We start from the raw sequence: 25,000 nt of genomic DNA, 5'->3' as shown, positions 1-25,000 counted from the left end.
TAGGAGGTGGCTACATCTTTTTTTGGAAGGGGAGGCAGAAGGGGGAATGCAGAAAGGCTGGTGTTGGCTTTGCAGCTTGATCTGATATCCTTAAGAAGATGGAGGAGCTTCCTGTTCCAAGAAATGAATGTCTAATGACTCTGCGATTGCACCTGAAAGACGGGCAGTTTGCTATTCTAAGTGCCTATACACCTACTTTGATTAGCTGTGATGAAGATAAAAATATTTTTTATACCCAACTGAGAGCCATACTTAGGAAAATCCCCAATTCTGATAAAGTCAGTCTATTGGGGGATTTCAATGCCAGGGTTGGAACAGACTGGCAAACATGGAACTCTCTAGGACGTTTTAAAGTAGGGAAAATGAAAAGCAATGGTCTCATGCTGCTGGAGCTTTGCGATGAACATGGACTTTACATCGCAAACACTCATTTTATGCACAAAGGTAATCACACAACAACATGGATGCATCCAAGGTCTAAAATTTGGCACTTGCTTGATTATGTCACCATCCGCAAGCATGACATCTATGACATTTGTAATGTCAAGTCCTTTCATTAATTAGAATGCTGGACAGACCGCAGTCTGGTGTGAGCAAAGTTCTGGATAATGATTAAAGAGAAAGAGAGAAGAGGGCCAGTTAGCATTTGTTGGCATCTGAATGTCCACAAGATATATGATGCTGTGTTGAGGAAAGAGCTTCAGACACGCTTGTCCAACATTGAAAATACTGCAGCATGGGAAGATTTTCGAGACCAAGTTCTACAATGTGCTGCTGAAACACTGGGATATGCTACTGCCAGACACAGAGACTGGTTTGATGAAAATGATGCTGAAGTTCAGCGACTATTGGCTGTAAAGCACCATGCCCACACTGTATTACTACATAGAGGACTTTCTACTGTGCAGTGAAATCTAGCGCTTGCCCATTATAGCAGTGTAAAATCACTACTGCAGTGATCTCTCAGGAAGATGCAGAACACTTGGTAGGAGGACCTTGCTCGTGATGTTCAGGCTGCTGCTGATGCAAATGACAGCAAGAAACTTTACCATCTTATGAAGTAAGTTTATGGGCCTAAGAGCTCCACATCAGCTCCTTTGCTTTCCAAGGAGTCTTCCACTCTATTTACTGAACCAACAGAAATCACAGGTCACTGGATCGAACACTTCTCTGAACTCCTAAACCATGAATCAGTTGTGGATGAAACAGTGATTTATACTATGCAACAATGACCTATCATTGGTTCCTTAAATTACGCGCCCTCAATAGATGAAGTTATGACATCAATAAGTAAATTGAATCTTGGTAGGGCACCTGTAAAGGATGGAATTTGTGCTGAGGTCTAGTGATTTGGTGGTGATTACATCATACTGTCCCTTCATGGACTTATTAGTGCAGTCTGGAGGGATGGTACAATGCCTAGGGACTGGAAGGATGCAATTATTCTTCCTCTCTATAAAGTAAAAGGAGCCAGAACAATGTGCGGTAACTACAGAGGTATTGCTCTACTATCAGCTGCTGGCAAGGTTCTGGCAAATATTCTTCTTACCTGCCTGAATGGGTGTCTCGTAAATGATGTCCTCTCTGAATCTCAATGTGGCTTCCGATCTGGTAGAGGGACAATGGATATGATTTTCACAGCAAGACAGATGCAGGAGAAGTGCTATCAGCAGAATATGGATCTTGTCCAGGTATTCATAGATTTAACAAAGGCCTTTGATACTGTAAATAGGGCTTTCTATGGAAAATGCTTGACAAACTTGGATGTCCGGATCACTTTGTATCTATAATCAAATCATTTCATAATGGGACGGAGGCTTGGGTCAATGTTGGTGGTGGCATGGCGGGACCCATTCCTGTAGAGAATGGTGTCAAGCAGGGTGACATCCTTGCCCCAACTCTCTTTTCTTTGTACTTTGCTGCTGCTTTTACTCATGCTTTTACTAAGTTTGGCTCTCTGGGAATATATGTCAGATATCGATCTTCTGACATATAATAAATAAGTTCCTTTAATTCCGACACATGTTTTGAAAATTACATGCACTCTATTCCAAAAGAATAGAAGATGTTTTTATAAATGTAATTTTCTCTTCAGGTAACCATCCCAGTTTCTCTGTGACTTTTGCTACCCTGGTAACTATTAACATATTTACTTTATCGAAGTTTTTCAACTAAGATAATATAAATACATACATAAATAAATATATATATATACATACATATATATGAGGACATGCATAAGCTCGCAAGGAATGAAGCCAGTATTCTCCGCTGGATGTGTAATGTAAATGTGAATACCCGTCAGAGTGTAAGTATCTTGAGAGAAAAGCTGAACATAAGAAGCATCAGTAGTGGTGTGCAAGAGAGACGATTGCACTGGTTTGGACATGTGGTGAGAATGAATGAGGATAGCTGCGTGAAAAAGTGCCACTCCCTAACAGTTGAGGGAACCCGTGGAAGAGGTAGGCCCAGGAAGACCTGGGCTGAGGTGGTGAGGCAAGACCTTCGAACATTGGGCCTCACCGAGGCAATGACTACTGACCGAGACCTTTGGAAATGTGCTGTGCGTGAGAAGACCCGGCAAGCCAAGTGAGATCGTTGCCAGGGCCCCTGGACTGGCTCTTGTGCGGGTGGTACATAAGATGTACCATCCTGAGCGTGACCGTTGCCAGTACCGCCTGACTGGCCTTGTAGGGTTTTCGAGCGAGATCGTTGCCAGTGCCCCTGGACTGGCTCTTGTGCGGGTGGCACATAAAAGACACCATTTCGAGCGTGGCCGTTTTCGTGCGGGTGACGCGTAAAAGCACCCACTACACTCTCTGAGTGGTTGGCGTTAGGAAGGGCATCCAGCTGTAGAAACTCTGCCAAATTAGATTGGAGCCTGGTGTAGCCATCCGGTTGCACCAGTCCTCAGTCAAATCGTCCAACCCATGCTAGCATGGAAAGCGGACGTTAAACGATGATGATGATGATGATGATGATATATATAGTGTACATACTTGACAGTGTGTAACTACCTTGAGAGAAAAGTTGAACCTAAGAAGCATCAGTTGTGGTGTGCAAGAGAGACGATTGTGCTGGTATGGTCATGTGGCCAGAATGGATGAGGATAGCTGTATGAAAAAGTGCCACACCTTAGCGGTTGAGGGAACCTGTGGAAGGGGTAGACCCAGGAAGACCTGGGATGAGGTGGTGAAACACGACCTTCGAACATTAGGCCTCACCGAGGCAATGACTAGTGACCGAAACATTCGGAAATATGCAGTGCATGAGAAGACTCGGCAAGCCAAGTGAGACCATAATCCGTGGCCTCCGCCAGCCCACTTATCCTGCATTGGGAGGCAAGTGAAATCGAAATCGAACCAAATTTGACGACTGGCACCTATGCCAGCCTTCCTTCATTGAAAACTAAACTCTGCTTGTGAAGACCTGATGGGGCAAGTGAAATCGAAATTGTAATGGAACCAAATTCAATGACTGGCACCTGTGCCAGTGGAGCACTAACAGCACCGTCGGAGCGTGATCATTGCCAGAGCAGCTGTCTGGCTTCCATGCCAGTGGCACGTAAATAGCATCATTTGAGCGTGATCGTTACCAGCATCACCTTACTGGCACTTATATAGGTGGCACGTGAAAAAAACATTTGGGTGAGGTTGCTGCCAGTGCCGCTGGACTGGCTCCTGTGCAGGTGGCACATAAAAAACACCATTTTGAGTGTGGCCGTTGCCAGTACCGCCTGACTGGCACGTAAAAGCACCCACTACACTCTCCGAGTGGTTGGCATTAGGAAGGGCATCCAGCTGTAGAAACTCTACCAAATCAGATTGGAGCCTGGTGCAGCCATCTGGTTCGCCAGTCCTCAGTCAAATCATGCAACCCATGTTTAATTAAATTTTGTTAACGTATGTAGTATTTAATTCCATTTGTTTACCAGTATCAGTTGATTACTATATTTTATCAACTGTGGAAGGATAAAAGGTGAAGTTGATCTTAGCAAAATTTGAACTCAGAATGTAAAGGGCTGGGGCTTTTTATGGATTCTGTCAATCTTCCATGTTACTGGTTCTTTCTTTCTTGTCATTAGAGGTGTAAGAGACGACCGTGCGAACTCAAAAAAAGGAGAAATGGTGACGAATGGAAAAACAGAGGACTCCTTTTATTTAAACGCGTCGCACGGTCGAACACACAAATATATATCAAAGATGATATAGATGATATGTTATGCGACGATAACATAGATGACCAGTAATGAAAGACCACAACCGTATTAGATGAATAACAGAGATATTTATTGTGGCGTTAAAGATGTATGTCTGTGTGAGAGTGTAAATGCGACATATAAGAACATAATCAAAGACAGGCCGTCATACAAAGAAAAGTGTGTATGTGAGTGATACATGTGTGTATGAGTGTTTACAGCAGATAGAAAGAGAGTCAATAACACGTGAGCAATTATACCAGTTCGTTAGTACACTATAGGAAAAGTTCTGTATGTGAAAGTGAGGAGAGGCTGAGTGTGGCAGTGCTGATCACTAGTTGTGATGTCGTGGCATCGATGCCGGGCCGTGATTCTTGTTATACAGATGTTCGTCGCTGGCTGAGAATTTCTTGTCTGTTTAAGAACTCTTGTCTGTTTATTTACCGTAGTGAAGCTGAGTCACCTAACAGAATCGAAGAGAGAGATGTGCCACGGAGGTTTGGTGTGGTGTACATAGTAAATCGTGTTGACGCTGGTAGCGTAGAGGCTGCTTGGTAGGTGCTGGTTAGTAGTCGTAGACTCGTATTGCTGAACTGCTGCTGCTGTCGTGTGGTACACGGAACAGTTCTCAAAGAGAAACTGGACCGAGACAAATTTGTGGGGTATGAGTTAAAGCTATTTATAACAAACTATGGGCTCCCGATGGCTTCAGAATTTTACTCTATCACGTGACCTTATTAGGGGCCGTGATTGGTCAGTTTGCGTTCTGGCGAGAAAGGTTCGAAGAAGTTGCCGATTCGAATAATGATCAGTCACGTGATGACAAGGTATGGGTTCTCTACTACGCTCGCATTTATTTATATTTAAATGAGAAGATTGTATGTAATGGCGATAGTAGTTTTGTATCTAATGACGGGAGGTAGTTTCACTACAGAGGATTAAATAGTCATGTCAATCTTAATGGAATTTGAACTCAGAATTTTCAGGGATAAAGCTAAATGACATGAAGCATTAAGTCTAGTGCAGTTTCAACATACTTTAGTCTATGTTTACTTATACCGATTTCAAATTTTGGCTCAAGACCAGCAATTTCAGGGGAGGGTTTAAGTTGTTCTATATTTAAGAGATGAGGAATTATGTACATTATTTACATTTTACGGATATTTGTCCTCATCTTGTTTGTTGTTAACACAACATTTTGGCTGATATACCTTCCAGCTTTCATCAAGTGTCTTCGGGAAATTTTGAACCTGGGTTCTTGCCTTCATCAGGTGTCTTGGGGAAATTTCGAACCTGATTTTTCATTGAGAACCCAGGTTCGAAATTTCCCCAAGACACCTGATGAAGGCTGCAATCTTTTTTCAGAAAGTGGGCTGCATGAGGTATAGATCATTGTCAGGTGGGCTGCACTACTAAAAAAATTGAAGGTAAATAATTTTTCTTTAGGCATGCCATTCATGAAGTCCTGTGGGTTGTAAGTTGCCCATGACTGGTAGACATCATCATCATCATCATGTCTACATTTCCATGCTCACATTGACTCAGATAAGTGATGACTGTGCTGGTATGGTCATGTGATGCGTATGGACAAAGACAGCTGTGTGAAGAAGTGCTGAATTCTAACGATGAAGGGAACCTGTGGAAAAGGTAGACCCAGGAAGACATAGGACAAGGTAGTGAAGCATGATCTTTGAACTTTGGGCCTCATGGAGGCAATGACAAGTGACTAAGACCTTCAGTGATATACCGTGCTTGAGAAGACCCGTCAAGTCAGGTGAAATTGTAGTTGTGGCCAATGCCAGTGTTGTGTAACTGGCACGTGAAAAGGACCCTCAAACGTTGGGTGATATGCCATGCTTAAGAAGACCCATCGAGCCAAGTGGAATCATAGTCATGGCCAATGCCAGTGTCATGTAACTGGCACCTGTGCTGGTGGCACGTAAAAAGCACTGTTTGAATGTTAGGCCTCATGGAGGCAGTGACAAGTGATCAAGACCTTAGGCAATATGCTGTGTTTGAGAAGACCTGTCAAGCCAAGTAAGATCGTAGTCATGGTGATGTTGGAGCTGTGTAACTGGCACCTGTGCCAGTAGAACGTAAAAAGCACCCACTACACTCTTGGAGTGGTTGTTGTTAGGAAGTGCATCTAGCCATAGAAACCATACCAAATCAGATTGAAACCTGGTCCCTGGCTTACCAGTTTTCAGTCAACCCATCCAAGCATGGAAAACGAATATTAAATGATGATGATGATGATGAAATGCTCTTCCTGTTACCACCCTTCATTTGTTTCCAAGCAAGTTAATATTTCCTCATGGCTGGATAGGTTTCCACAGAAGATTGGAAACTTAGGACATTACTTGAATGGTGGTCACACTTACTTATGATTATTGTGCAGTGTCAAGACAAGGAGGCACAAACACATATGCAAGAACCCCCCCCCCCACTCCACACACACACAAAAGGAAAAGTTGATCTCAGCAGGATTTGAACTCCAAATGCAGAGAGCTGGAATGAATACCATAGAGCTTTTTCAATGATGCTCTCATGACTTTGCCAATTCACTGTCTTGTCATCATGATGTGACCCTTGGGAAAGAACACCTCTTCTTGCCATAATCTGTTCTGATTTTTTTTCTGTTGTCATACTATATTTTTTATTGAACCCTTTAGCATTCAGATTACTCTGTCAAATGTAATGCTTATTTATTCATATTGTTTTGTATTAATCACGCATTATATCATAGTTTTGAACTTTCAATGATACAATTGTTTATTTTTAGAATGTCAGTGTAGGGTTGTGAGAAGCTAGATATCGCCAGTTTGAATGTAAAACAGGTAGAATTTGGGCTGGGTGTGGCTGGTTTAAATGTTGAAGGTGAGAGTGAAGCTGCATTGTTATTTATTTGCTTCTTGAGCTAGCTCTTACCATCCTTCACTCTCTCCATACATTCTTGTTTCCACTATTCTTTTGCCCCTTATGCCACCCTGATACCTTGTCACCATCATCTTTATCCCTCTTTCTAGTTCTACACCAATTACTCCTACCTACACTTGTATAATGTGAGCATCAATGTATCTCCTCTACAGTTAGAAACCTCTTCTGGTCCCTTCCTTCATATTCTAATCCGGTGATTCTCAACCATTTTTTTACCTATGGACCCCATTGTTTACCATTTTATTCTGGTGGAACCTCATAGCCATTTGACTTCTAAAAACTAGTTTCGTAGATACTTCTTTCAAAATTCCTGTTTTGCTTTTCATTCATTAATATGTGTAGTTTGAACTAAAATACAACTGTGGGTCCCCAATTTACTATTTTGCTTGTGTCCCCCCCCCCCCCCCATTTTATATGGACCCCAGTTGAAAACCACTATTTTACCCTTTTGTTACCTTGCATAAATCTGCCTCTCTCGCTATTGTAGTCTCACTCAGTTGATGAGGATCTTAGTCTTGTGATCTATATTGTGACCTCACTAGTGGTGGTGTCACAAAAAAAGCATTTAGTCTGCTCTGTAAGGTGACTAGCAATAAGAAGGGCATCAGCTGCAAAAGCCATACCAAAGTAGAGATTGGAACTCAATGCAGTTTTCTGATTTGCTGGATCTTATCAAATCATACAACTCACATCAATATGAGAAATCAAAAGATGATGATGCTGCTTCATATTGTATTAAAACATCCAGATTAGCTTTCTACTGTTACTGAAAAATCTATCACCTTGCAGAAAATATACAAATTCAGTCATTCCACTTAAATGTAGCAACTGAATCTGTTGATGATATAGCTGATAATTCCTTATCTAAAATACTTGGCACTGGAAGTTTTGGGTTATGATTTTTTCTGAGTTCAGCATTATTGTATGTCTGCATCTATAAAATGTGATGACTTGGATATGAGATGCATGTCTAAACATTATCCATTTATATTTCATATATTGATTGGGTATTTGTCCAGTTTAGTATTACATAAAATTCACTTTTGGGAACCTTTCACTTATCACCAAAGCAAATCTACCTATCACATTTTCATATTAGTTTGTCATCCTCATAAAAACTACTTTCGCAGTCAATTTTATACTTTCATTTCACACTCATCTACAATGTACACTTTTTTCAAAACCTATCTGAACACTTCTCACTTATGGTGCTGCCTTACTCAAACAAGTTTTGAATTTTGTAACTTTGGATAAAAGATAACACTGAGTAACATGATTTTTGTCCTTGGGCAACAACTGTTAGTTCTCATTTGCTTATCCCTAGAAAGTATGAAATATGGCTAATATTTCCTTCAAACTTTGTTTGTGTTATGAGATTTGTTAAGTCCCCAAAGAATCCCTCTCAATACATGGCTACGATGCTCCCCAACTACTCCTGCACTTATTGTCAGCCACTAAGGGACATGCTCAAGTGGTTACGGTCAAACAACTGATAAGCAAATCTGTGGTATTGAGCAGAATATTTGCTATAATGATATTTCTATTTCAGCGACTCAGCACTGAACCTGTCTGAAATATAATGGAAAATAAGTCAGTTTCAAAACATTGATGTCCAAGTGACAAAAGCAAAGCTTGAAGGGAATATTAGTCATTTCCTTTGATTTCTTGATAGAAGCAAATAGGAAATAATACTAACTGGCCAAAGACAAAAATAAAAAAAAATTTTGTTACACATTGTAATCAATAATAGTGTTAATAATTATTATGAACCAGAGTCAATCTTGATTGATTACATCTTTTGCCCAAATTTGGGGTCTTGTGTCTATGTTAAAATTCAATAATTATGATTTTGATGGTGATGGTGTCACATTAAAACATTTCATTTTCATATTTCAGCAGAAAGAAAATGTCATGGCTTTCTGACTTAACAGGGAAAGCAGAAGATTTCTTGAATCGAATTGATCAATCAGCAGCTGATGCGTTGACCAAAGACGAAGCTGCCAGGGCAAATAAACCAATTGCAAACAGCTATTATGCAAATTCCGAAAGCGGTCACTCTGGGAACACATGGGAGGCACCAAAAGTACCTTCTTTGTGGACTTCACATAGTGTTCCTTCCAATTTGAATGACATGAACAATTCAAACACAGATCTAAACAGTTCAATGGTGAGCACTCCATTGAAACAGAGTAAGAAGTTTTCAAATGCTGCATCGTCAAGCCCAACAAGAAACAGTAAAAAGAAAGACTCTGATGATGCTTTGTTTGAATTTCTCAATGAGACGAAGAAGATATCTTCAGGATCCAGTAACAAGCATTCACGACAATCCAGTATGTCATCCACAATTTCCAACCTTGTTCCATCACTGGAACCAAACGATGAGTTAAGTACATCAAATGGCTTTCACAATGAAAATGGTAGGTTGTATTTATATTAATAGTTTTGGAAAGTAATTTTTTTAAACCTATGTGAAAATATGTACAAATAGCTAATTATAGCACCAAAATATGGAATGCTTTACCTATAAACTTTTTCAATAGCTGTTAATGAGTATCAATCCATTTTTGGTGCTGACTGTAAGCATAATTTTCTAAACTGAAAATAATTTTTAGCATGTAATACATACCAATACACACACATGGCTTGGTTTAAATTCCTGGACTGGGCAATGCATTGTGTTCTTGAGCAAACCACTTCATTTCACATTGCCCCAATCTACTCAGCTGGCAAAAGTGAGTAATTCTGTGACAGAGTGGCGTCCCATCTGGGCTGGGAATTTATATGCCTGAAACCGAAAAACTGGCCCTGATGAGTCAGCATGACTTGAGAAGGTAACCATTACCTTTGCCTTACACACACATTTGTGTTTATCAATAGCCAGTAACTATGTAACTATACCAACAAATCTATGTTGTTATGGATCAAAAGGGTGGTAATTTATGTTGGGATTCAGCAAATCCATTTGATACAAACTAAAGAGCCATGGTTTGGATCTATAAACTAAAATATGAATGCACCAAACCCATTTGCACATTTGTGTGTGCATTTATATATATATATATATATATATATATATTGTGTGTGTATATATATTATATGTATATTGTGTATATATATATATATATATGTATGTATGTATATTACAAAGATAAAATTAAATAGATACAATTGACAATCCAATAATTTATTTATATTTTAATTATTATAATATAATATACTATGAATATAAGATAACATAATGTAATATAACATAAACAATTATTAAAACATCAAAATGCCAACAGTTTATTTTTACTTACATACATTTTGTAATATATAAACAATTCCCTTATAAATAAGTCCCTTCAAAGGCAGAGTTTAAAAACATATATGGTGCAAGAGTAGCTGTGTAGTAAGAAGCTTGCTTCCCAACCTCATGGTTCCGGGTTCAGTCTCACTGCCTGGCACCTTGGGCAACTCCCTTCTACTAAGGCCTTGTGAATGAATTTGGTAGATGGAAACTGAAAGAAGCCCATTGTATATATATGTGTGTGTATGTATGTATTTGTGTGTCTGTTTGTCTCCCCACCATCACTTGACAACTGATGTTGGTGTGTTTATGTCCCTGTAACTATGCAGTTCGGCAAAAGAGACTGATAGAATAAGTACTAAGCTTATAAAGAATAAGTCCTGGGGCCAATTTGTTCAACTAAAGGGCTACTCCAGCATGGCCACAGTCATATGATGACTGAAACAAGTAAAAATGAGTGTATATATATATATATATATATATAAATTTAAGGAATGGAGAAAACGCATGTTATAATTGCATACTTTATTCCTACATATGTTTCAAAGGATTACAACCTGTGTGATCCATAGGGATCTGTGATATTAAAATTGTAACCTTCTCTTCAGGGAATGCATGGGAATCATCTTAAACGTAAGACATTGCGACCGAGTATGAAAACAATAGATGGATAAGGTTATGACGTGATTCACTTGAAAAAAACCGTTAGAAAATTGCACACATATGGGTATATTTGTATAGGCATGGGTATGTATGTGCATATGTGTAAATGTGGACGTATGTGTGTATACGTGTGTGTGTGTGTATATATATATATACATACACATATATATATGTGTATATATATATGTATGTATATGTGTATATGTATTTATGTATGCATGTATGTTTTCACACATTTATATGTATGTGTTGTCCAACCCACTATCCGGTAGCGTCCAATTTTCTAACGTTTTTTTTTCAAGTGAATCACGTCATAACCTTATCCATCTATTGTTTTCATACTCGGTCATAATGTCTTACGTTTAAGATGATTCTCATGCATTCCCTGAAGAGAAGGTTACAATTTTAATATCACAGATCCCTATGGATCACACAGGTTGTAATCCTTTGAAACATATGTAGGAAGAAAGTATGCAATTATAACATGCGTTTTCTCCATTCCTTAAATTTTTAAATATACTCAAATACCCAAAATTTCAAGGAGTTCCTGCCTTAAAAACAGGAACTACACCACAGTTATTTTGTGTTCTTTGCTACATTGGTTTCTATTAACTCATTTATTCTATCCGAAGAATTTTTATTCATTAAGATAGAAGAAATACATATAATTTATTATATATATATATATATATATATATACTAGCAGAAATACCCGGCTTTGCCCGGGTTAAAGAGAATAATGAAATCTAAAAACGCCGTCTAGACTACGCAACCCTCAACTGTTAGTAGCTACGATACCATATTTCTACATTAATAACTCTCCAATCCATGCCAGCATGGAACATAGACATTAAGTGGAATGCCAGTCTCTCATCTCGAAAGGACTTGAAATCAATGTTACCAACTGGGGACTATGTGTGTCGCAGTGATAATAAAAAGACTCAAAGGAGGTCTGCAACGAAATAATTTTACTCAACACTTTGCAAGTGAATCAGTGGAGGCAAAGATGCGTCTCATTTACTTGACGATTTATGTACCACATTGCAGAAATCACAATGTAAGTATATCTGAAAGGGTAGTCTTACACTGTTGTACCGTTGAATTACAAATAATGCTCATCTGTTATGTTCGGGTTAAAATTTCATCAACATCAAAAATATATGAATTTTCATGGGAGTTATGGCCGTTATGCATAGAATATAATTTCCAAATTTCATAAAGATCCGTTCAGTACTTTTGACGTAGTTTTGGATAAGAAAACAAATGACTAATGTGTGTGTTTGTGTGCATGTGTATGTGTGTGATGGGTGTATATATGTATAGATATCTGTATGCATGTATATATATGTATATATGTGTACATATTACATGTACATCTATATATATACATCTACACATATGTATACATATACATGTATGCATATAGATCTATATCTATATATATATCTTTACATATACGTGTACATATACATCTATATGTATACATATACATCTCTCTCTCTCTCTGAAAGTATCTGTCATTACAGTATCGAAATGTGTGGGGACTATATGTGTCGCAGTGGTAATAAAAAGACTCAAAGGAGGTCTGCAACGAAATAATTTTACTCATCACTTTGCAAGTGAATCAGTGGAGGCAAAGATGAGTCTCATTTACTTGACAATTTATGCACCACATTGCAGAAATCACAATGTAAGTATATCTGAAAGGATAGTCTTACACTGTTGTACCGCTGAATTACAAATAATGCTCATCTGTTATGTTCGGGTGACCCTATAGCTACCAATGGTACAACTGTATTCGTCTTTGCTTAGGAAAAATGACTAAATCGTGGGTGTGAAGTCCCCATGAAGGGGTCTTTGTAACTTCTAAGAAGAAAAAATTTTAGAAATATTACTTTATTTGTGTGTAATCTGTATGGTTAAAATTTCATCAACATCAAAAATATATGAATTTTCATGGGGGTTATGGCCATTATGCATAGAATATAATTTCCAAATTTCTTAAAGATCCATTCAATACTTTTGAAGTAGTTTTGGATAAGAAAACAAATGACTAATGTGTGTGTTTGTATGCATATATATGTGTGTGTGTGTGTATGGGTGTATATATGTATAGATATCTGTATGCATTTATATATGTGTACATATTAGATGTACACCTATATATATATACATCTACACATATGTATACATATACATGTATGCATATAGATCTATATCTATATATATATCTATACATATATGTGTACATATACATGTATATGTATACATATACATCTCTCTCTCTTTCTCTGTATATATATATATATATATATATATATATATATATATATATACACACACCATTAAAGTGAAAGTATCTGTCATTACAGTATCGAAATGTGATTGTTTCAGTTAGTGGAATAGTTTCATTTTTAAAGTGAAAGTATTTGACATGAGTGTTTTTGTTTCACTTTTGACACGTAATACTTAAATAATGGAGGAGATATTATGTTGCCGTGGGCTCGAACTCTGTGTAAAATTTGAATGAAATTGGTTGTGTAGTTCTCGAGTTTTAGGGAAACACACAGACAGACAGACACACATTCTCATTTTTATATATATAGATATATATAAGAACGACCGTGCAAACCCAAAAGGAGAAATGGTGACGGATGGAAAAACAGGCTCCTTTTATAAACGCGTCACACGGTCTAACACAAAATTATGTCAAATGATATAAATATGTTATACTTTGATAACATAGAGATTTCGTAAATGCCAGTAAGATACAAGATAGAACACAACCGATAGAGATGAATAACAGTAATATTTATTGTAGCATTAAAATGTATGTCTGTGTGTGAGTGTAAATGCGACATAATAAAACATAATAAAAGACAGGCTGTCGTGTAAAGAAAAGAGTGTGTGTAAGTGATACATGTATGTGTATGCGTAAGATACAGCAGATAGAAAAAGAGTCAGTAACACATATAAGAATTTGCCAGTTCTTAGAGTACACAATAGTAAGAGTCTGTATGTAAGAAGTTGAGGCATGTGGAGCAGAGCGATCACTCGTCGTGATGTTAGGGCTTCCATGCCGAGCCGGGTTCTTGAGTACAGACGTTCTTCGCAGGCTGGGCTCTTGGCTGTTATTTCGTGGCGAAGATGAATCGCACAAACAGAATCGAAGAGAAAAATGCCGCGGTTAGTTTGGTTAGCTGGTGTACGTAGAAGTCATGTTGACGCTGGTAGTCATAGTGTCGTGTTGACGCTGTTGGCAACGTCGGTGGCGAATCTTGTAGTTCGTAGTTGAAGTGGTGTTGACGTCGTCGCTGGAAACTGCTGCTGCTCTGTGTGGTACACGGAACAGGTCTCTAAGAGATCTGAACTGTGACGAATTAGCTGGGTATCTAGCAGGCTATTTATAGCTGAAAGTAGGCTCCGATGGAGGCATTAGAAAAACACTATCACGTGACCTTATTAGGGGCTATGATTGGTCAGTTTGCGTTCTGGCGGGAACGGTACGAAGCAGTTGCCGCTTCAAATAATAGTCAGTCAGGTGATGACAAAGAAAGAGATGTTTTCTACTACGCTCGCGTCTGTCATATTTATAGTGAGAGAAGATGGTCTGTTTGAATATAATGGCGATAGATGGTTTTGTATATAATGGCAATAGGTAGTTTCACTACACACACACACATATATATATATATATATATATATACATATATTATACATGTATATATATTATATATATAATATATATTAGGTGTGAAGAAAATGGAGGACAAATAACAAACAGAAATGTATCTTTTGCGCTAGTAAGGCATTATTTAATTAGTAAATAAAGGTGAGAGTGAAGTTGTTTACAGTTGTTTCTGTTTACCCTGGTGAGGAAATATAAATTATATTTTTGCCTCGTTGCTTTCTATGAAACCAGAAAAATCAGCAACATAAAAAGAACAGGCAACTGGCAAATAGCTTTAGAAATAGAAGTAAAGCAAACTACAGGGTTTAATAGCTACATCTGGGAATAAAAGGATAAAAAAATTAATTATAGTTTAAAATGGCGCATCCTAGCAACCAACTCGTCTTATAACACTACTAATAAGCAGTGCAATCTCTGTTTAACAAAGTACCTGAAAATATTAATGTTTAAACCACTTCTACTGAATAAAAAACATGCAAATAATTTTTGTCTGCATATAGGCTAATTTGTCTTCTCTAAGTTTCGTTAAATCTTGTACATATCAATATCCGGATCTATTTTAAAACGGGGGCCACATTTTTCATTAATGTTTTACGTAGTTTTTGGTACGGAAAGACTTTCAAACTTCGTATACTTATCTATTTTGTATTATAGAACAGAAAAATATTTTTGTATTCGAATTTATTTCATGTAAAAAATTGTCTTATTTCGATAATTTCAACCAACCACTGACAAGTATTCAGTTGTTTATCTTTACTCCTTTGGCTGATTAAGCGATGTAAAGCGTATTTAATTTCCATAGCTTCGTTTTGCTTTTTTCTTTTTAAATTTACTGTTTTACCCTAACCCTAACCCTATCACTGATAGAATTGTTTCAGAATCGTTTGTTTATGTAGTCGGCACTTAATGTATATCGGCTAAATGGACGTCAGTGATTGGTTGAAATTACAGAAATACGACAACTTTAACATGGAATAACTTGGGGATTTCTTTTTTTTAAAGAAGACTAAGAGAAAAAGATGTTTTATATGACACATTCTACCAGTGTTCCAAGTTTCAAAGTGTTTCGTTAATGAAAAATGTGGCCCCCGTTTTAAAAAAGATCCCAATATCCTAGCCTCCCCCCTACTAGTAGACTTACTCACCAGTGCATTACCTCCCCTTGACCACTTGCACTAACCCAAACGTACATTATAGATAAATACACAAAATACCTAAAACATGTTCTACATTACCCTACTCCAAACTCACATAATAAACCAATAATTATGTACCTACTCTACATCCTACGCTAGCCTGTGTATGCATATAATTCTTTTTAACCGAGAACCACCTAAGATACTTACAAGCAAATTTTCCCTTCCCACCCTCTTTTTCTATATGCTCTCTTCATAACAAAATAGTATTACAGCAATGAGTCTCTCTACACGCTAGATCAGACCGAAGCTCGTTCCATATTTTACACCAATATATGGCTTGCTGTAATAATACGAACCACCTACAACCTTTATTTCAACAGGCACTTAGGTCATTATAATAGCACCGGTTTTCCCTAATTAGAGTTAGCTCCCTTACATTGCACCGCCAGTGAGACTACAGGTCCAACTAACCTATATTCTTCATCCACCTCATAACGGACTTAACGAACTGTGAACCCCAATATAATGTAAGACACTCAAATCTTTAATTTTCTCTTACCCGATGTAACCATTGATCTTTTACTCTTCTCTCTACCTCTGACTTCTTCGTTCTGACGATGTCTACCATTAGTAACGAGGTGGAAATATATTTTCCTCACCATGGTAAACAATAACCATCGTAAACAACTTCACTGTCACCTTTATTTACTAATTAAATAATGCCTTACTAGCGCAAAAGACACACTTCAGTTTCTTATGTGTCCTCCATTTTCTTCTCGCCTATGTAAATTAAACTACGGTTACCCGCTAAATTACCTGCTGCCGTATACCTTTTACCACGGAATATACCCACTGAGGTAATTACCAGAAGTGCTTTTGGATATGTCTATCCCTTAGAGGCATTAAACACCTCTAACTTATACCTGTATAATATATATTATACGTATATATATATATATATATATATATATATATATATATATATATATATATAAACAATTTCAGCGTGGAAGGTGTTTATAAGCCATTTAAAATAACACACAAAACCGTTAGATTCACTTCAACATTTAAATTTAATTTGTCAAAATATTTTCGTCGCTTTGAGACCGCGACCTGTTCACCGAAAATAACTTCACCCTGAAAGGGAAGAAAATCTAACCTTTCCGTTAGACACATCATGACAGGCAAAATATTTTAATTGAAAATGACTTTAAAAATATGGTAAATATTTTGTAAAAGTCCCGTTCCTAACCTTGGTGTGAAACCATAGGTTTCTTTCGAGTGCATTCAACACCTCACCTCCAAAGATTTGGCTGCTATTTCTAGCATGCCCTGCCACCATGTGACAGCTATTTGCGATAAAGGACTCAAAATACCTGTTACATGGTCGCAGAGCGTGCAAGAAATAACAGTCAAATCTTACCCTTTCTGGGGAAAGGAGCTGTTTACACGTGATTTTGATGTCACATTCGTTGAATGACTTCAAAAATACGGTAAATATTTCATAGAAGACCCATACGGAACCTTGGTGTGAAATAGTTTTTTCGATAGGTTCTTTCGAGTACATTCCATGTCTCACCTCTAAAGATTTGGCTGCTATTTCTAGCACACCTTGCTACCAAGTAACAGTTATTTGCGATAAAGGATCCAAAATGACTGTTACGTGGTAGCAGAATATGCAAGAAATAGCAGCCAAATCTATCCTTTTCTGAGGAGAGGAGTCATTTACACGCGATTTTGATGTCATTCATTGAAAGCATGCAAAATAACATGGAAAAGAAAAAAGACCTACAAAACAAAACTTTATTGCTGGTAAACTCAGACTTCCCCAGTGACCCAACGGGTCACAGGTAGTCTAGTATATATATATATATATACTAGCAGCTAAGCCCGGTTTCACCCTGTCTTTGGATGATGTGGCTGTGATCGTTTTCAGTTAGGCATAATCTATAACAGCCTTTCTCAACCTTATCATTTCGCATTTCGGGTCCCCTGTTTTGATTAGAGCCTTCAGCTGTATAAACCCTCCCCCCGTCAGAAAACAGCTTCGCCCGTCACCCCTCCAAACCACCCTTTAAAATTTTTTTTCGACAGAACCCCCCCCCCCCCCCCCAGTGGCTATGGAGAATACGAATCTTCAAAAAAATTGGCAAAAATCGACATTTCTAAATTACCCTGACCCCTATTTCCTTCATTTTGAACTTTTTTCAGAATTTTTTTTTCAAAATATGCTGAAAAATATGGAGATTATGATTCTGAAAAAAATTTCCAAAAATCTTTATAAAATTGTTTTTTAAGAAGTTTTTTTTTTTCTAAATATGCAGAAAAATACGGACATTATGATTCAGACAAAAATTTCAAAACATTTCTGTACTTACGGTTACAGTTTTAGGATTAGTGTTGATGGAAAAAAGTCAAAATTGAAGAAGTTGGGAGAGGAAAGGAGTGAAAAATTTCACAATGCCAATTTTTGACAATTTTCCCGAACCTCTGTATCCAAAAGCAGGGATTTTTGGCAAAAAATTTAAAAGATAAACAAATTGGGGGGGGGGGGGTCTTTCCAAAATATCTTTGCAGAAAACAGCTTCAGGAGTTGTAAAGAAAGAATTTGTACATAGTCTGTTTCTGAGAACTATTCTGTTGGACCTCTGTCTAATCACGTCTTTTAAGGTACACACACATACATAGAAAATGTGAGGTCCTGGTAGAAAATTTTTACGATAGTTGATTTATGGAAAAATTTATGTTAAATTTTTGAAATGCAAATCTGTGAATGAAAATTAAGTTCAGACCTCTACATGGTAGGTAGACCTGGTAGAAATAGCAGCCAAATCTCCCTCAAAACACCCTACTGTATTAATGTGACAATTCTGCGTATTATGTAGTTTGAATGAGAAACTGTAACTAAAGATGAAGATAATTAACCCCACAAAGGAGTGAAAGAAGAGACAGCATAGCAAAAGTTTTGGCTGACTGTCATCCTGTAGTCCCCTAGTTGCTGTGTGAGCAACTGGTTGTTTTAATGGCAGGACAAAGAGGGGAATTGCATTAGAAAAAGCCTTGTGAATAAAAGTGGGGAGGCATGACATGACCCTCACTGCTAACAACTCTCAGGACCTTCACAGTTGCTGGAAACTTGGTTTGCATTACAACTGGAACCTCACTTGGATCTCTGCATAACCATCTGTCATTCCTTGGGTTTACCTTTTGGTCTTGATCAAAGTTCTTCTCATCAGAGAAAAAACAAAGCATTCCAGTTCTTGATGTTTCAATTTGTAGAGCAAGCACTTTCCACTGATCAAAAGACTATCTTTCATTGTACCTGATATGAACTGACCTCTTTGCATCACATATGACTTGTAATGGATATCTTCATGCACAACTCTTTTGATGGTGCATTCTGAAACCTTGAAATCCTTTGCAAGAGCTCTGATTGACTTTCCAGGGTTGTGTTGAATTGTTTCCTGTACTTTTTGCACAAATTCCTGGGTTCTTATTATATTAGAACCCTTTACATGTGTTGTGTGTTTAGCTGCTAATGTTGGATCCCCATCAGCAGTTTCCAGGTCTTCTCTAACTTTGGCAATGAAGGATTGGGCAACTTTCAAGAAGCAAGCATTTACCGTATCTTTATGCTGACCTTTTATGGCAATGATTGCAGCTTGCCTTTTCATTTGCTTTGTTAATTTCATGTCATTCATCATTAATCTGAAAAAGAAATTAAAGAAAGAATGAGGTATTCAAAGTGATGTCCTTCAAATACCGATGCACCCTGTATATATATATATATATATATATATATATATATATATATATATATATATATATATTTCGTTTTGGGATTTGGTTTGCAAGATTCTTTATGTGAGTTCGTGTGTTGAAGCATATTCTGTTGTGTCTGGGGAGAGTCATTTTCTTTTTGTGCCTTATAATGTAACACACTCACCGGTAAAGTTTCCACTTATTCTTTATTTTTATTTTCCTAAAATTTTCATTGCATCTTGCAACCTTTTCAATAGTCTTGACTCTGTCCGTTATTTACACTGCCCTCCTTTTTGTTTGTTTGTGTGCATGTGTGTGGGTCAGTGTGTGTGTGTGCCTATGCATGTATGTATGTATGTACATATGTATGCATGTGTGTGTATGCATATGTATATATGTATGTATGTGTGTGCATCTGTATGTATGTATTCTGCATATTCATGTGCTTGCATGTCCGTGTTTGTGTATTATTTATGGTACGTGTGTGTGTGAGCATGTGTTTGTATATGTATGCACCTCTGTCTCCTTGTGTGTGCATGTCTGTGTGTGTGTGTTTTGCAACTATGTAGCATGTTTGTATGTATGGATGTGCATCTCCCTATGTGTGGACACATATCTGCATATGTGTTCTTGTGTGTGTGCACATCCATACATACAAACATGCTACATAGTTCCAAAACACACACACACACAGACATGCACACACAAGGAGACAGAGGTGCATACATATACAAACACATGCTCACACACACACATACCATAAATAATACACAAACACGGACATGCAAGCACATGAATATGCAGAATACATACATACAGATGCACACACATACATACATATATACATGCATGCATGCATAGGCACACACACACACACTGACCCACACACATGCACACAAACAAACAAAAAGGAGCGCAGTGTAAATAACGGACAGAGTCAAGTCTATTGAAAAGGTTGCAAGACGCAACGAAAATTCTAGGAAAATAAAAATAAAGAATAAGTGGAAACTTTACCGGTGACTGTGTTACATTATAAGGCACAAAAAGAAAATGACTCTCCCCAGACACAACAGAATATATATATATATATATATATATATTATATATATTATATATATCGTTTGAGCAATGGAAAGTGCTTGCTCTACAAATTGAAACATCAAGAGCTGGAATGCTTTGGTTTTTCTCTGATAAGAAGAACTTTGATCAAGACCAATAGGTGCAGGAGTGGCTGTGTGGTAAGTAGCTTGCTTACCAACCACATGGTTCCGGGTTCAGTCCCACTGTGTGGCACCTTGGGCAAGTGTCTTCTACTAACAGCCTCAGGCCAACCAAAGCCTTGTGACTGGATTTGATAGACGGAAACTGAAAGAACCCCGTTGTACACACACACACACATATATGAGTGGTTGGCGTTAGGAAGGGCATCCAGCTGTAGAAACTCTGCCAAATTTAGATTGGAGCCTGATGTTGCCATCCGGTTTCACCAGTCCTCAGTCAAGTCGTCCAACCCATGCTAGCATGGAAAGCAGACGTTAAACGATGATGATGATGATATATGTATATGTATATGTTTGTGTTTCTGTGTTTGTCCCTCCACCATCGCTTGACAACTGATGTTGGTGTGTTTATGTCCCCGTAACTTAGCAGTTCAGCAAAAGTGACTGATTGAATAAGTACTAGGCTTACAAAAGAATAAGTCCTGGGGTCAATTTGTTCAACTAAAGACGGTGCTCCAGCATGGCTGCAGTCAAAGGACTGAAACAAATAAAAGAATATATATATATGTTTATAGGTGTGGGCATGGCTGTGTGGTAAGAAGTTTGATTCTGGGTTCAGTCCCACTGGGTGTCACCTTGGGCAAGTGTCTTTTATTTACCTAACTGAAGTCTGGTGAATGTCTTCCAGAGGGCTGACCAAAGCCTTGTGAGTGGATTTGGTAGGTGGAAAAAGAAAGAAGCCCATCATGTATATATATATATATATATATATATAATTTTCCAGTAAATTTTGTAATCGTTACCAATATAGCATAAGACTTCACCCCAAAGGATCATTGATTAGATTCCTTAAGGTTCGTTCTCATTGTTTCCTTTTAAATATACAAATTTGAAACCTTGGAAATATATATATATATGTATATATACATGCATGTGTGCACGGAATGTTTACATCCCACATCCTTGTCTGAAGGCATTGAACACAATGATATGTTGACATTTCCTGTCAGTAATTCATCCTCTAACTCTGCACTTTTGAAAACAAGTAGAACAATAAAAGCTCTACTGGTAAACAGGTTAGGGTTAGTGACAATGGTTTTGTCTATAATCTACCATGTCTGATTATTGAGCTGCTCATTGTTTGAAGGACTAGGGAATATAGTGCCTTACCTAGAAACAAGTGATGGTTGGTGACAGGAAGATCATCGAGCCATGAGAAAACTGTTTCAAATAATTTCATCCGACCTATACCTACATGGAAAAATGGATGTTAGAATGATGATGATGATAGTGATGGTGATGATAATAATAATGATGATGATGATGATGAAAATTATATAGATATTGAAAAATTATTATGGGAATTTGGTGACTGTAGTAGTGTTTTATTGCCCAGTATTTAATTAGCATTGCACTTGAGTGCATATTTTTTTTTTAGACAAGGATATTGTTCAACTAGCTTTATCTTATCAAAATAAACAATAAGATAAATAACAGTTTATTTTAACTAGGCACATGATTCATTTTTGTAATAGAGGGAATATATAGTTTATTGAATACTGTTTGGTATAAAACTGGTGCTTAATTTCATCTAGGAAGGATGGCAAGGTATAGTTTGGTCCTCAGGTGAATGACGCATCAAGTTAGATACAATAACATCGCCATTCTGATGGTTGACCTTTTGCAATGTTGTAAAACCATTGATTGTTTGTTGTGTGTATATATATATTTTTGTCTTTGTTTTTCTGTTATGTGTCCTCTTTCTGAATATATGTGGCTGACTTTAGCTCTGAAGCTATTCAGTAGAACTGAGCACTTAATATATTTTCATCGGAATATTTGTGTATACAAGTGAACATTTTAAATTTACTCTCTTTGTTGTCAGTGACCTGTTTTTCATGCTATCTCAACTGTGCTACTGTAATCAGCTGATTACAATCTACCTCAAAATATGTCCAAAATGTAAGAAAGTACGTTAAAAATCACTGACAATCTGTTTTGTCCTGTTTATCATATGTAGCTTGTACTAGTTCAGTGCTTATTATAAACATTTATAGAACTTCTCCATTGTAATGAGCGAGGTTAATTGGCAAGATGACTTCGTCTTGTATATCTCAGATGTTCCAGACTTGGAGAGTGTGACAGACTCACCAATGACACGGTCATTTGTCAATGTTGATGCGAATGCAAACAGTTTAGATATGGTTGATACATCACCAGAAAAGGCTGTGATAAACATGGAATCTTTGTCAAACAATCCACATGACCAAGTGAATGCATCTCAGCTGGAAATCCGTCTTCTTCATAGTGAGATTGAAACTTTGAATAACGAAATGGCATCAATGGTAAATCGTGCTAAATCTTCAGAAAATGGTACGTATCTTTCCATGGTGAAAATATTTTCTTTCTATTCTTTTATTTATCTTAAGCTAAACAATTCTCTTTGAAGAGGAGAAAAAGATATAGAAAATGAACATGCCCTCAGTGTATTTATTCCTGGCAAGCTGGTCTAAAACATTACCTGTTGATCTGGAATTTAACGTTCTGACCTAGAGCAACAGTTTTGAGTTCTAATTCATATTATGTTCTATTGTGGATATATTATTTCATTGTTATTATTTGCAATCTATAAACCTCTTTTTTTTTTTTCAGAGCTCAATAGTCACTGTTTGAATACTATGTGTTCTATAATTACAATAATAAATTTGAATCCTAGTCTAATTTAATTGTGGTCCTTAATTGAAGTTATGGCTTAATTATTTTCTTACCATTCATATTTCTGGAAATCTACTTGTTTAAATATGAAAATAAAGCGTTTCTGTGCTTGTGGAACGTGTGTGTGTGTGTGTGTGCATGCACATGAGTGGGTTCATGCTTATTTGCATATTTATTTTTTGGAGCCCTCTTGTTCACCAGTGTTGAGTTGTATCAGGCTCCAGATCTTCCTGGAAGGAATCCTCATTGCTATTATTCATTTCACAAATCTGAATAGATAAAAAATAAGGTTCTACCCGCCTTAATCTATAGTAACTAAATTTCTCTCCTAAGCAGGATTTGTTTAGTATAAAGTCTCTTGTCCAGTTATTTACTGTCTAATTACATCTGAAATTTAATATAGAAAATTTTTATCTTTCATTTTTGTGATTGAAAATGTTGATCTCATTTATTTATCTTTTAAGATAGTTTCATCATTAAGTAAAGTTGAAACTTGTAAGTTCAAATCCCTGGATCTAGCATAGTGTCTTACTAGTAAAATGCTATGCTTATCATAGAAGCAGTGTGAGCACTACCCTTTAAACCTCAGTACTCACTTCCACTTCATAATTTGAGGGGTTAATACTTAAGAAAGGGTATCCAGATATAACATGCAGATCACATCATTGAATTAAGCCATGTTAGTGCAGAAAAATCCAAAAACATATTTGTATGTGTATTGTATATGTACATTGTGTGTGTGTCACTTTTTTATTTATTAAAACACTCACTGGATGGAAGGAACAGGTTTCCACTAAAGTGCTATCATTGAAACAATAATCATTTCCATGGCAGTCTGGCATATTTTTATTGTTCTGCTGACAGACTGTATTTTGTTGTGTGTGTGGGTTAGCAGTTCACTCTCTCTTTCTTCAAACACACACACACACATATATAATATATATATATATGTATAATATATATATATGTATAATATATATATATATATATATATATATACATACATACACACACATTTGTATAATATAGTATGTATATGTGTAATATATATACTTACATACAGACACACATATGTGTGTATATGTATGATATATATATATATATATATATATATATATATATATATATATATATGTGTAATATATATACTATATATATAGGTATGTATGTATAATATATATGATATATATACTATATATATATATATATATATATATATATATATATATATGTATATAGTTGAAAAATATCATATAGATATACCATAAACAAGTATTAAAAAATGAAAGAGAAAAATATGTTGAATCAAAATTAGATTTAATACAAGATTGGATTCAATACATATGCATGTTTCAAAAGACAATACAAATATGTAAGTTTCTGTCT

General features: G+C 36.7%; 1 protein-coding gene across 4 annotated transcripts in view; it reads left to right on the top strand.

Moving 5' to 3' along the window:
- The window catches only part of LOC106879675 (golgin subfamily A member 5), a 47,286-nt gene that overhangs the window by 3,973 nt on the left and 18,313 nt on the right, over positions 1-25,000 (top strand). The window contains exons 2-4 of one of the 4 annotated variants that reach the window (XM_089359889.1): positions 2,096-2,133; positions 9,032-9,552; positions 23,018-23,272. In XM_089359889.1, the coding sequence (XP_089216015.1) occupies positions 9,042-9,552; positions 23,018-23,272 (766 nt within the window). In that variant the 5' untranslated portion in view covers positions 2,096-2,133; positions 9,032-9,041. Of the gene's footprint in view, positions 1-2,095; positions 2,134-5,519; positions 5,626-9,031; positions 9,553-23,017; positions 23,273-25,000 lie in introns of those variants that run through there. The other 3 variants (XM_089359890.1, XM_089359888.1, XM_089359887.1) reach the window with 3 other exon arrangements.

The sequence above is a fragment of the Octopus bimaculoides genome, chromosome 11 (assembly GCF_046866305.1).
Source record: "Octopus bimaculoides isolate indiv1 chromosome 11, ASM4686630v1, whole genome shotgun sequence".
In the NCBI taxonomy this organism is placed as follows: Eukaryota; Metazoa; Mollusca; class Cephalopoda; order Octopoda; family Octopodidae; genus Octopus; species Octopus bimaculoides.
Note: the sequence above shows the minus strand (reverse complement) of the source record. Positions and strands in the feature narration are given on the sequence as shown.